General features: G+C 41.4%; 1 protein-coding gene across 2 annotated transcripts in view; it reads left to right on the top strand.

Moving 5' to 3' along the window:
* The window catches only part of Dpn (bHLH protein deadpan), a 48827-nt gene that overhangs the window by 11635 nt on the left and 22745 nt on the right, over window positions 1-14447 (top strand). The window contains exon 2 of one of the 2 annotated variants that reach the window (XM_077415251.1): window positions 7506-7545. The exons of the other annotated variant lie outside the window; for it this stretch is intronic. Within the exon in view, the coding sequence (XP_077271377.1) occupies window positions 7510-7545 (36 nt within the window). The 5' untranslated portion in view covers window positions 7506-7509. The remainder of the gene's footprint in view (window positions 1-7505; window positions 7546-14447) is intronic. 2 annotated transcript variants of the gene reach the window in all.

The raw sequence follows: 14447 nt of genomic DNA, 5'->3' as shown, positions 1-14447 counted from the left end.
GGGATATTATTTTAATAGCACAGGATGATCTTATTTAATTTTGACAAAATTCAGATCTCTCTCCCTTCCTTGAATTGGCAATGTTGCTAACGCCCAGCTGTGAGCGCGGAAGACTATGGGTCGGAGTTCACGTAAGTTTCACTCTCGGAGTTCATATTATACACCCCTCTCGAAGGCGAGATAAACCAATAAAGCAGTACGATAGCGCCGAGGCAGGTGCAACGTGGGCGGTGAGTTACCGCGCGGGTCACAGGTCATCCCGAAGCCAGGATCTGTTGTAATCCTTCTCACACCCGTACCGCTCTCTCTCTCTCTCCTCTCTCTCTCTCTCTATATATATATATATATATATATATATATATATATCGCCCTCCCTTCTATCCCTACAAAGGTGGGATTCACGTAACACGACGCGATCAGGCGTCGGGAAATATCCGGCGAGTTTCACGCGCGGGTAGATACAACGAGATACATGAAGAAGGCGTATACCCAGAAGGATCTTTGTTCATAATTTAACTCGTTACGAATGCGTCATGAGATGGACGAGCGTTTGTGAATATCGGCAAACGCGTGCGTAGCACACTGTGAAACTATCACAGAATACTTACGGGAAAACGGACGAGAGGACGAGAGAAGAAAGGAAATGAGAAAGATAACTGTTCAATTAAAAAATGACTTTTTTCGAGCATGAGACCGAAAGAAATTGTTTTCCGCAATTTTTTTCGTAGGTGTGGAATACCCTGTATTTTACTGCTACATTGCATATAATTTTAAATAAAAGTTTTGGTGTGCTAAAATAAAATCATTAAAAAAAGATTTTTATTCCTCGTCATTCTTTTGACTAATATCTCGTCTCTCGTACACCTTATCCGTAATATTTTTTTGCACAAACCCATTGTCTCAAAATTAAAAAAAAAATAAAAAAAAACTCACCAGCTGATGCGCAGCAGCGGAGTTGTAACACTGCCTGTTGTAACTTGACCTGTAACAAACAAATACATCCAATAAACAATAATGATTGCACGTGTTGAATTTTCAAATCATCTTTTTAACAAATATTTTACTTCAAACGCTACTACGAAAAATAATCTCGATCGCTGCTAATTGCTATATACATATTTCTATTTTAATTTGTACGCATAATTAATCTGTAGAAAATTCATCGGGGTATTACGATCGAGCGAATAAGTATTCTTCTTCTTTTACTAATAAATGGCTCTCATGCATCCGCTCAATCACGGCCAGGACGACTCAATTATTGTCTTTTGCCGCGGAGCGGCATAATTTATCCAAAATAGCAAGCCATTACTACGTTCACGCGATCGATACTTCTGCAGTAACTTACGATATATCACTCGTTTACGCGGAGTAACGTATCGTAAGTTACTACAAAATCCCGTTTACGCGAAGGAAAATTTCGTTCACGCGAAGAAATTATCGTAAGTTACTACAGAAGTAACGCTCGCGTAAACGTAGTACATGGCTCTTATACAAGGTAATGAGATTGTAATACAATGCAGACAAAAAAAGTCGCAAAACTTAAAAAAAATTTTCTTCCGGACAAAAAACACGTCCGAACACGTTCGAGCTCGCCAACTGACCGAGCGAATAAAGTGAGACGCGACGTTCGACATAAAATCTTTTTTCGCATGCTCACAGCGTTGGAGATCGACCTCGGCGGCCGGGCGTTGCACTAATGTTATACATAAACCTTGAATAATATTGCATCAGGCGAATCAACTCGTGCCTGAGAATTTTAGACAAAACCCATAACGCCGGAGCAAATAATACTCACCTCCCGGTTGCTCCGCTGTCGCCCGATGCCTTCCAGGCCTCCGCCTCCTCTCTTCGGTCGGCTCGGTCCTTCTCCGTTGTCGCATCTCCGTCGGCGCACTGACTCACACTCACTCACGACGTTCACGAGTGAAAATATCATCGGCCACGATCGCGCGACCCTTCGTACGGCACTCCCGGTGTTTAGTTTCGCGACGCGGCACGCACTTTGTTACACGGTAGCGAAAGAATAACGCGGACGCGACTGGCTCGACACCCGTGACGGATATGTATCTCGCAAGAGTCGCAAGTAGACGCGACGATCGTATCGTACTTAATATGGCGGAGAGAATTCGTAAATCGCGCGGCCAATTTCACTCAGCACTCTCGGCAGGCACATCTATCGCGGAATGCTACGGCATTCATAACCGCAGATATATGTATATATATGCGGGCAGGCGCACAAGTGCACATTATCGTGTAGGCAAACACGCGAATGATTCTTGTATTCGGTAATATTTAATCTCGATTATATTATATTCTTTCGGACGATCAGTCGCACTTTTCTCAGCCAACTTGACTCGCGGACGCGTATAGTCGCATCCGTATCGCGTAGGAGTGAAGTTGCCGTTCATTTTTGGAACGCCTTACCCCCTAGTTTCCATGCACGCGTTATTGCCGCGCGTTATAATTGCGCGTTTGAAAAAAGCACGCATTTGATTGGTGCAATCTATAGAGACACATACGAAGGAGTAAAGGACGGTCGGATCGTAAATTGAGTGACACCACGACGCGTTTAATTAATGAGTACAGAAACTGTTTTCGTCTTTTAGCAACGTTATAAATCGTATTTTGATATTTAGCAATCGTGGGGAGGATAGACATAATGTTTATAAATTAGCGCTTCGTTAATAAAATGTGTGTCTCGCAAGATTAACTTAATCAAGATCTATCGCGCAAGCGATTGGCAAAGCAACAATATAGTATTATTTTACGATATCACGTTCCGCGGATATTTACCTTTGACTTTATTTTGTACGTTTATTCCTCTTATATCACATTGCAATACGTAAAAGTAATCTCGACGTGATCATATTCGTTGTTCAACGCGTAGAAAGCGCACGAAAGCGTGAGTAAAACGAGAAACACCAGACTTTTGCATAACGCATAAGCATAAGAAAATTGATCGGTCTATTTCTTTATGCACATGTATATGGACCAAATGGACCAATCAATTTTCTTATGCTTACGCATTAAGCCCAAATCAGATTAGCGGCTCGCGGCCGCGACTGCGATTGCGATTTTGTCCCTTGACCAATGAGAAAGAAGCTGCTGGCAATTCGGACATTTCTCATTGGTCAAGAGACGAAATCGCAATCGCAGTCGCGGCCGCGAGCCGTGAGCCGCTAGTCTGATTTGGGCTTTATGCGTCGTGCAGAAGTGTGTGCTTGTGCTCCCCGCTTAAGCTATATCCACACAAACTTGCACAAGCCCATAAACATAAGCATAAGAGAATTGATTGGTCCATATGCATGTGCATAAGGAAATAGACCAATCCGTTTCTTTAAATATGCATATGGTTATGCACCTATGCAAGTTTGTTTGGATAGACCTTTAAGGGCTATCGCCAACACAAAATTGCATAGGCTGCATGCTGCGTGAGCACAGCACAAGACCGCTGGACCAATGAGCATCTTTATGTAAATTAATATGGCGACTTTATGCTGAATCAGCTCATTGGTTTTAGTGGTCTTATGCTACGCTTATGCCCGATCTACAATAGCTGTAGTAAGCTGTAGTAAGCCTCAAGATGTAAGAAATTGACCAATCACAGTCGATTATTCTCCTCACATTCGCCTGTAATTGGTCAATTTCTTACAGCTTGAGACTTAAGGTAAACGGCCCAGTTATAGGCACCTTTATAGCAACGGCCCTGATTTTCTATTATTTACGAACGCGATATATTGTTAAACCCCAAACAAACTATTTTAACACGTGCATTAAAGCTTTCTGAGTAAGATTCACCTATATTTTTAGTTAAATCATTCAGTTCTAATAAATAAATAATTATTTTTATAATGCTCGTTACTGCCGGCGTTTTTGGCACTATCGAAGTGCTCTGCCGCACTTTATGGCACCAACGGGCCCAATTTTCGGCACTTCGAGACGTCACAGTTACTTAAATTGTCCTGCGTATAATTTTAGCTGTAATAATCAATGTTTAATTACTAATTAGCTCTCTGGAAGGTATTATATTTTGCCAACCTCTATGCAAAAACTACATATAATATAAGATGTATGAGATAAAATTAGCTACCTTCGAAGAGTCCAAAGTCTCCATCACTTTTTTCTCTATCTGTGCTTAACTCTGTTACAACAAATTTTTTATATATTACTTTAAAATACAAAAAATAAGATAGGTAAAAATAAAACACAGAAAACAAACTTTATCTGTAGCGTAAAAAGTGTCAAAATGTGTTGAATAATTAATAAATTTCAAACAAACATAAAAATTCCTTAGAATTATTTTTTTCATAAAAATGTTTTTTATTATAAATTTTCGAGTTACAAGTATAAATAAATCTACCTCAATTTCTAGAATAATAAAGCAAAATTGATGATGCAACATATTACAAACTCTGTGCCAAAAAGTGAAACATAACCTTCATTACGTGACGCACTTCTTGGCATCGGGAATTTAAGGGAAAAACTAACATACAGATAAACTATTACTTATCTAATCGATAATGTGATTCGTGCTGAACATGTTCATATAACCATTATGACGTTTTAATACTTACATAATACTAAAAATCAGCAGTTTGACGTTCGCTACCACTAAGGTGTGTCACCTAGAAATGCCCTTCGGGAGCTACTGAAACGCGCGAGTCGCCCCATTCACTGTCGGTAATTTAAGTATGAAAAATTAAAAAAAAAGTGTTTATGCAATAATCAACAGTAAAAAACGCTCTTTAATTTGCTTGTAATTTTTTTAATATTTGACGAAAACTTTATTTATTACAAATATAAATGTATCGTCGATGCCGGAAACTAGGACAGTGCCTGTAACTGGGCCGTTTACCTTACTACAGCTATTGTAGATCGGGCATTATGCTGAGCTATGAATTTTGTGTGCGAATAGCCTTTTAAGAGTAGCAAGTGTAGCAACCTCGCGATAATCGTTCCTGCCGGACAGCAACGAAATTAGAGTTATGGAGGATTCACACTGCGTCCGATGTTCGACGTACGACGATCCGACATCCAATAGGAAATTTTTGTCTCTAATAATAAATTCTGTTATTGGATGTCGGATCGTCGTATGTACACGTCGAACATCGGACGTGATCGGACGCAATGTGAATCCTCCATTATGCCGCGAAGCGCGGGCGCGGACGCCGCGTCTAACGGCTTCTCGGAAACGTGAGTGGTAGGAGTGGGGGTAGGACGTAAGGTGACTAGAAATTCCGTTGCGCACCGTGCCTAAAGTTACTCTACCCCCACTCCATTCCCACTTATGTTGACGCGGCGCCGCTGGCGCCGCGATATATATGCGTATTTACGTACCGTCGGGCTCCGACCTCCGTGCTCCGGCGGTTCGCAGATGTTCAGATTACGGAAAACTGTGATACATCGAATAATCGAATGTTTGTTTAATGTACTTCGCGGAATTGATACGGATGCCGAGGTATGTCGCATTCGATATAATAGTGACTTTCGATTATATTCTTTCGAACGATCGGGGTCTCGCTTTTCTCAACTTGACGTCGCGTCGTGTCGCGTGGTATCAGAATGAAATTGCTATCGTTTTCGGAACACTGATATAAACAATATAAAAAATACGAGCGGATCCTAAATCGAGTGACGCCGTGACGTGTTTAATCAGCGAGCCCACGGTCTCTATTAACACGTCGTACGTTTAATCTCATATTCAATTAATCGTGTTTTGATTTGTCGATCGTGGAGGATTGACAATGTTCATAAATCAGTTATTTAATACGTGCAAGATGTCGCAAGATTCAGTTAACCAAAATCGCCTTATATCAGTGAAGCAACAATCGTATATTATTTTCGATTGGCACGTTCCGCGGATATTTTTCATCGTCTTTAGGCTGATCTTTCATGTGCCGTACGATAAATTTTTTACACACGTTAATTGGCTGCCGGATAAAGAAGTTCTCGAGTTTCTAGAAATCCTCTATTTTATAGCCAATCAGTACGCCTGTCGTACGACACATGAAATATCAACCACCTTGTTTCCTTTCATGTTGGCTATGCTCCTGGCGAGTGAAGTTGGTCGCGCGCGAGATTCACGAATTCTCTACGCCATATTAGATTCTTTCGTCGCGTCTACTTGCGAGACATATATCCGTCACGGGTGTCGGAGCGGATCGCGTCTTCGTTCGATCGTCAGCGTTATTCTTCCGCTACCGTGTAACGAAGTGCCGAAGTGCGTGCCGCGTCGCGAAACTAAACACCGGGAGTGCCGTACGAAGCGTCGCGCAATAATCGTGATCGATAATATTTTCACGCGTGAACGTCGCGAGTGAGTGCGCCCGCGGAGATGCGACAACGCGGAGAAGAACCGAGCCGACCGAAGAGAGGAGGCGGAGGCCTGGGAGGCATCGGGCGACAGCGGAGCAACCGGGAGGTGAGTATTATTTGCTCCGGCGTAATGGATTTTGTCTAAAATCCTCAGGCACGAGTTGATTCGCCTGCAATATTATTCATAATTTAACATTAGTGCAACGCTCGGCCGCCGAGGTCGATCTCCAACGCTGTGAGCATGCGAAAAAAGATTTTATGTCGAACGTCGCATCTCGGTTATTCGCTCGATCGTAATACCGCGATGAATTTTCTACAGATTAATTATGCGTACGAATTAATGGAAATATATATGCACCAATTAGCAGCGATCGCGATTATTTTTCATATTAACGTTTGAAGTAAAATACTTGTTAAAAATACGATTTGAAAATTTAACGCGCGCTATCATATGATTTATTATTTTTTAAAATATCGATTCTATTGTTTTAATATGGATATATCTGTGTGTTAAGGCTATTCTACAATTGCGTAAGCGTGGTCGTAAGTGGTTGTAAGAGTGTTGTACGTTGTGGTTGTAGAGCGGTACTGCGGTTGTAAAGCGTGTTGTGGAAGATGGTTGAACTTTATCTTTCACGACTACGCCAGATGTGAACGTAAGAGCCAACCAATCAGAGTGCTGTTACGCGTCATCACGCCGCGCGCTGCTATAATTGTTTTTGTCGAAACAGTAAATACACGTGATCCGAACCGAAGACCGCTATAAAGATCTCAAGAGTCAAGTTATAACATTCTTTCTCGGCATCCGAAAGTATTCTTTTTTTCTATTGTAGTGTTTTTGGTACGTGTTCATCATGGAATACGAGGAAAGTGCTCAGTACGAGGAAGATGAAACTTTTTTAAACTTATTATCGTGTAGAGAATTGATTGGGCTGGTGAGAAGCAACGAGTTATTATGGAAAAAACGATGCATTTCACACAAAGATCAACAAATGAAAAGTTTGTGCTGGACGAGTATCGGAAGTGCCTTGACCTCTGTACTTTCCACTGCACTCTGATTGGTTGCTGTAATCAAGTTTACAACGTATCGTTACTTTATTGTAGACTGAACCGTTGTACAACATTCACGACTACTACTACTCTTACTCCTACAACCTTACGCTTACGCAATTGTAGAATAGCCTTTACAGAGTAATGCAGTACTACAACTCCGTTGCTGCGCATCGGCTGGTGAGTCATTTCTTAAGAGAGCAATACTATTGACTAAATTTTTTCCATTACGATCGATTCGGCACGAATTTATTTGTCTTAGATCCAAATTACATGAACTCGTTCGGGGCCCCGCGTCTCGATCGCTTAATCAAATTTCAATAACATTTCATTATCTCGGCGCTATTTAAAAAACCACAATGGACATTCGTTTCAATCGATAGACTGAATTAAGAATCGATCGAGTTTCGAGTTGCTTGCTTGCGAAAGGCGCACAAGATCCAGTTGAAAGAGAAATGCTGCACGGATTCTCTCGCATATAAGGAGGCTTGAAAACGGCGGTAAATCGTCTTTCTCCTCGCGCTACGTCATGCTTGCTTTGTGTTGCCCGAGTCACATCCAGAATCGCCTAATGAATTTAAAATGACCGTGCGAGTTTTTCGTATACGACCGGCGAAAAACGGCGGGCTCGTAGCACTTCCGAGAGTCGCGGGGACGAGGAGCCGGCAATTTCGACGAGCAGCGAAAGAGCAGCCTTCGTCACATAAAAATGCAAATTTTCGTACCATGTTGCATGGGCGCGCGGGCGCAAGGTTCTCGCCTGTCGGCTACTTTTTTGCTGGGGCCCCCGGGGCCTTTTTTTCCTCGCAGAGGAGTGTATGCCCCGGCACACGCCATTACGGTTCGTCAGGTGCTTTTGGACGGAGCGCCGATTCTTGGCAAATTTACTTTTAATGATCGTCGACCGACCGGCGTCACGTGAAAATTTAATTTGCGAACGCGCACGTCGCACGAAATCGGTAATTCGTCTCGGCAAAGACCAAAAGGTATAATCTTTACGACTCGTTAGTTACCGGCGACGCGACGGGCCACTATATGGGGCGTGCGAGCTCCCCTCGCGATGCACGCGTGCACGAGATTTGTGTATTTTTTATTACAGAGATCGGACTTAATTCGAGACGTAAAACGGGAATAAAGGCCGTATTCCTCCTCGCTTAATTAGGCGATGCTCCGCGCGCATTTAAGTCGAATGTGATTTTCGATCAATCTTCAACCGCGTCCAAATTATCCCGACGGCCGGCAGATGTAAAGCTATCTTGCCATCTAGGAATGTTACGATTTACGCGCCGTCTCTGCGGTGATTTCTTCGAGTTAATTTAAAGCAGTGGAGACCGATTCGATATCTTGCTCCAACGATCAAATTGTCACGGTCGATTTATATCGCCGAGATCGTTATCAGCTTGATATTTACTTTCATCCGTCTCGAAACGAAACATTTAGCTTAATTGCGTTAAAATGGGATTTTTGGTATTTTTTTTACTCGCGCTTCATCCGAGAACATCATCTTGACAAATGATAGTAATAATAGGTATACTTTAAATCATTGTCTAAGTTATATCTCGCGATTATTTAATATTTTCTATCAGTTTTTTTTTAAACTTTCTTCGAGTTTTCGTTTCAGTCAATATCAAATATGCATGAGATAATGCACATCGCTATACAATTACCGGAACAGAAAAGAGAGCACGCGAGGTAGGTAGCAACGCAAGAGATCGTAAATAGATAAACTGGCATGCAAAATCGGATCATTACACGTATAAAAGCGAAGCAATCGGAATGCCTTGCGGAAGGACAATAAATACTTCGATCAGTGCCCTGTGAGGTGTCAGTTAGCATCGCGGCGCGGCGGCGGTGCATCCGGGATAGCGTGGCGGCGGCGACTTGCAAAGAGCACGCATCCTTCCACTTTTTGGCTCACAACTAAAGTATGTCTGCCTCCGGTGACAGGCACCTGCAGCCATCTGAAGGTAGATATCCTCGCTCGCGTACCCTTTTGTCGAGGATTTACATATCTCCGGGATGAGGTCTAGCCAATGGCAGCAGCGAGTTTCGGCAGAGAGTTGCGAAAGGAAGACGAAGTATTCTAAATGGCGAGATTCCAATTAGCTGCTATAGATAGACTATAAGTAGAATCAAGCTTTCGGGTATTGCGAAGGCCGGATCTATTATAATATTGATAACCGGGATTATCAATGCTTTTCTAATAAATAGAGGCGTACATGATTAGTCAAAAACTTTAATAGTTCGATTTTCGATTCGCTCGAACTATTGATACTATTGAATAATGTGAAATGCAATCGATCCTAGGCCATTAGAAAAATTCAGAAAATTTTACGTTTCTTCTGATTGACGAGGCATGCCATCGGTGTCGATCATTCGCAAAGACCGTGGAGATAAAGGCGGTTGCGATCTATATATCATGCCAATTATATATTGTTTATGATCAGCTGCGAACACAAATCCGTAGATCCGATCGAATCCATTCCGCAGTTTGCACCGAGGACTTCTTCAGGAGCATCTATAGTTAAGGTCGTTTTCAGCACTCTGATAATTGGGTGAGTAAAGCCACACGACACCTTGCGGCCTGCGCCGCCTCGATCTCCGCTCTCGTTGCGGGCCCAGGGCCATCGTAAAGAGTGGCTGCCACCATCATGGGCATCAGGGACCCTCAGTCAGTTCCCCGTTCAGACGATAAATCTGGCCCTTCGGTGGGTAATTGGGTTCACTCGCTGAGATCAATCCGATACTGTCTGCAGCGTGTCCGTCTGTCCATCCGTTCGCCGCTTTGCTTCTGTCCTTCCAACGTTCTGCGCCGTCTCTTCTTTTATTCCGTCCGCTCCGGACGTCTACGTCCTTTTCGCTCACAGAGACTCCACTGAAATTCCAGCTCGGTGTTTAATTATTCTCTCCTCGTATCCCTCGTATACGATGCGATTCCAGTAATTGTCAAATAATAATTCGGCGCGCACATCGAACGTACACCAGACCCCATCGGTATTATCAAATAAGATTCTCTTAGAAATGAGATGATTGACAATCGCGAAATGCGTCACGTTCGTTATGTGCATCAGTCAAATATTAACGAAATTGACAGGTGCACTTTGCCAGAAAGATGTACAGTCAATGCTGGTTGAAACTTCTTACTATACGCGAGTTTCAAATCGAACGAAGATCGTGTCGTATGCAAAACATCGAATTTCCGAGGGTCTTCAAGGATTCGCGGCAAACTCGCAGAGTCGCAAAGACCTGCCGATCTGTGGGAGTCAGTTCGAGTCTGGCTATAAATCTGAATAATAAATGAGTCCCGACGGCCTCTAAGAAGTCTCCGACTCAGCGAGAAGAGACGTTGCTGAGGGTTTATAAGATGAATTTACGAGGATACTGCTCATGAAGCTCTAAGAAAAAAAAAGGAAAGAAAACATAGAAAGCGACGCACGGTTCTTTTTTAACTGTTATTTTGCAAGGCTTTATATAACGGTGAATAATATATATTCGATGTTTCTCTATATTGTTTGAATCTCGTTAAAATTTTCCTGAATTTGTTGCGAGTGTTCTTCTTATCGGGTACATCCTTGTTTTCCAGCCCTTCGTTATCTGAGTACCGGTTGTTCCTTCTGTTCTCACCGAGTAACCGGTGTCGTGGAAACTGGGAATCTCGATCCACATGAATTCTCAGCATTCTGTGTGGACGAAGGAAACCACTTTTCTTCTTATAGCTTGTATATAGGAGACTCTTGAACTTCAAAATCTCACTCAATGATCTCCTGTTCTAAACCTCCGAGAATCGCCGACACCTGCCTTTGTTCGTGAGACTGTGGGCGTGGAGGGGCGCGTATGGATTTATTTATGCCCACGAACCTCCCTAATGAATTTTCGTCCGCGGTGTGAAATTTCGTCGATTTCATAATTGGCTCATTTATCTTCCAGCCTACAATCAGCAAACCTCGAGCGAAAACCGCGCACTGGGTAATTATTTCGTAATCCCTTACGACTTTGTCTGGCTCTACCTCGTTGTAATTAACCCCTCAGAAAATATATGGCGCATTTTCGAATTATTGTTTTTATACGTAACCACACGGCGTAACCGTTTACGCACTCCTCTCCGTAGATTGCCGATATATAACGCGAATCCTGCCGACCCGAGCGCGCAACGATAAATCATAATCCATTTAATTCGCTAAAGATAGAGATTAGATCTCTCTTCTTTAATTTCCTCGCGTAAAGATTTAATTCTCACTCCTAGCATAAGGTTCTAACGTGCGTGTAAAATGCTATCGTACGATGCGAGTGCGTAATATTCACGATTCTTTATTAACGAGTTTTACGCGCATTTTTATACGGAATTCATGTAACGCGCGAGTGAAACAAAACGCAAGTCGGCACGCGTCAAAGGCGCGCCGACGACGAAGCGGAGGTGCAAGGTGTAGGTATAAATGTGATGAGACATGCGATACGGGTGCCACGGGTGTGTTACCATTCGTGTGGCATAAGGCTACCGAAGAAGAAGAAGATACACTTTTGTCTCGCCGCCATCAGTGAGACACATAATTCATCCAATAATAAAATTATTTATTATTATCCACCTATCGCGATAGTGACATTGATGCGATTTATTTTTTATGTAACTCAAGCCACAAGTCTGCCTCGATAGAGAAAATGTCTTTTCTTTCGGTTCTTTTTTTTCCGTGAATATATACTTAAATTCATTGTTACGACTTTTTTTTCTATTACTTTTGCAACTATTTCTATTCATATAACTTGGGCATTATTTTCACATAAGATAACTTGTGGAGAGCCCCAGTGTTAGTACGCTACCTTATTCACTAAAAATATAGAATAGTTGGTTTGATGTAACTAAATCCAGGGGGCTTTTTAATTATTTTCTTCACAGAATTTTCAATTATTTACATTCCGCGGTGTTTAGGAAAGTTTATAAGATTTTATTTTTACTCAATAAAATCTTTGGTTTTATTTCTTTGGTAGTGGTTTTCAATTTCTCGCTGCATCTTTCTTCTATATAGTTGTTCTTGTCTCTCTGGCACATCCTTCTGATGCGTGTGCATTGTTGGTAATAGTCTTGGGGTTTCTCTTCGCTGTTCAAGCCCTTTTGTTTTAATTTCCTCCTTTGTTCGATAGCATCCCACGTCTCCTCTTTAATCCACGTAGTGGTTTTCTCTTTTGTGGTTTCTGACCTTTGTCTGTTTTTCCGGTGGCGTGTTTTATCTTTAATTTTATGTTTTCTCACGGCTGGTTTTCATTCATCTGAGCGATGTCTTTTTTCTTTAGATCTTGTAATTGTTTTGATAGCCTGGTTTTGTATTTTGTATTTGTGTATAGGTGCCATCTGTTTTTCGGTTTGATGAGACCACGCATGTTGTAAGAGCCATTATAACGAAAAATATATATTGAATTAAAATAAATAAATTAATATTTATAAATAATATTTAATAGCATATGCTTAATTGTTTATCCATTTCCAATTTAAAAATTAACGCGCTTGACGTGAGTAGTATGCATGAGAATGCGTAAGTGAAAAATAAAAAAACAACGATTTTGTCTAAAATTCTCAGGCACGAGTTGATTCGTGCAATTCTGCAATATTATTCAAGGTTTAACATTAGTGCAACGCCGCCGAGTTCGATCTTCAATGCTGATGTGAGCATGCGACAAAAGATTTTATGTCGAACGTCGCGTCTCACTTACTCGCTCGATCGTAAATAAAGTCTTTCGAAGAAAACGTTTATCGCGCCGGGCAAGCTTTGCCCTGTGGATGATAAATCGGTGGCACTACCTTCAATCTTGCGTGCGATAATTAAAACGGCACTATTATAAATGCATTTGGCAAACGGTAATGATCGGTTCGCCCAAATTCCTGCAAATACGTATGTCTCAATTATAGTGTCTACGTATTTAATCGGCGCCGTGCACGATTTAACGGAATGCGGGTAAACTACGCCTCGAGGGCTTTTGCTTAAGAGAAAAGAAAGCGATTATCTCGGAATTAGAACGGATAATTACAGTGCGCGAATTACGCGCGCGAAAGAAACTTCTCGCGAAGAAAATAAGTGTACGGCATTCCTCTCTTCGTACAGGCACAAATCATCGAACCTCCTTGTTTGTTGTACACACCTTTCTATAATATGTATTGTGATTAACTTAAAAATTCTGTGCAAGATGCGACTTTATCTCTCATCATGTGTGTGCATGTATTCAAAATTGAATTAATAATTATACCTGCTTATCTTTAGGCAGGTTATTATATATCGTCAAAACATTCGCTAATGAAGATGAATCGCCAGTGATTCCACAATCGGGTTTTCCATGCGCTGCAATCACGAAGTCAAGTTTTTACGGTGTCAAGAAAATGACTCACCGGTCGATGCGCAGGAGCGGAGTTGTAACACTGCGTTGACCTGTAACATACAAATACATCCACTTTAAAGCAGTATAATTAATATTTAACAAAATAATGATTGCACGTGTTAAATTCTCAAATCGTCGTTTTAACAAATATTTTATTTTAAATGCTTGATGGTATAGCTTTCTAAAGTTTTCTGTAATACGTCAAGCAAATTTCTGTTGAACTATTTCTTTTTCACGATCATCACTAACTATTTTGATTCGGTCGGTAGTTGTTTCTTTCAGTAACACCTTTGGTAATGTGTGTGAAGCTAGAGTCACATTTTGCGGAAACTCACATACTTCTCGATTAGAGTTCTAGGTTCTTTTTGAAGAGAAGTATTTTTATGTTTATAAAAAGAGTTCCGGCAAACACTATAAAAAATCCTCCTTTCTAAAAAAAGGCATGTTAAATCGATACTCGCATCTCTCGAAGTCTTAGCGGACTCATTAATAGCCGCTTGAATTGCAGATTTTATTTCTTATACATATAATACATATGATGTATTGATTGCAAGTTTGCAAATCTATCAAATCGGCTGAATTCTTTAACGCGTATAGATCTACGCATCGTTACCATTATTGTTAATTTGCAATTTGAACGTTTTTTATCTACTTCCCTCACCTAATATTTTTTTAAAGCACAAGCCTATTCGTGTGTGGCCAAAAATTAAACGCATAAC

Source organism: Temnothorax americanus, unplaced genomic scaffold (genome assembly GCF_048541705.1).
Source record: "Temnothorax americanus isolate GAGA-0224 unplaced genomic scaffold, ASM4854170v1 Scaffold4, whole genome shotgun sequence".
Taxonomy (NCBI): Eukaryota; Metazoa; Arthropoda; class Insecta; order Hymenoptera; family Formicidae; genus Temnothorax; species Temnothorax americanus.
This window is presented reverse-complemented; position numbering and strand designations above follow the sequence as displayed.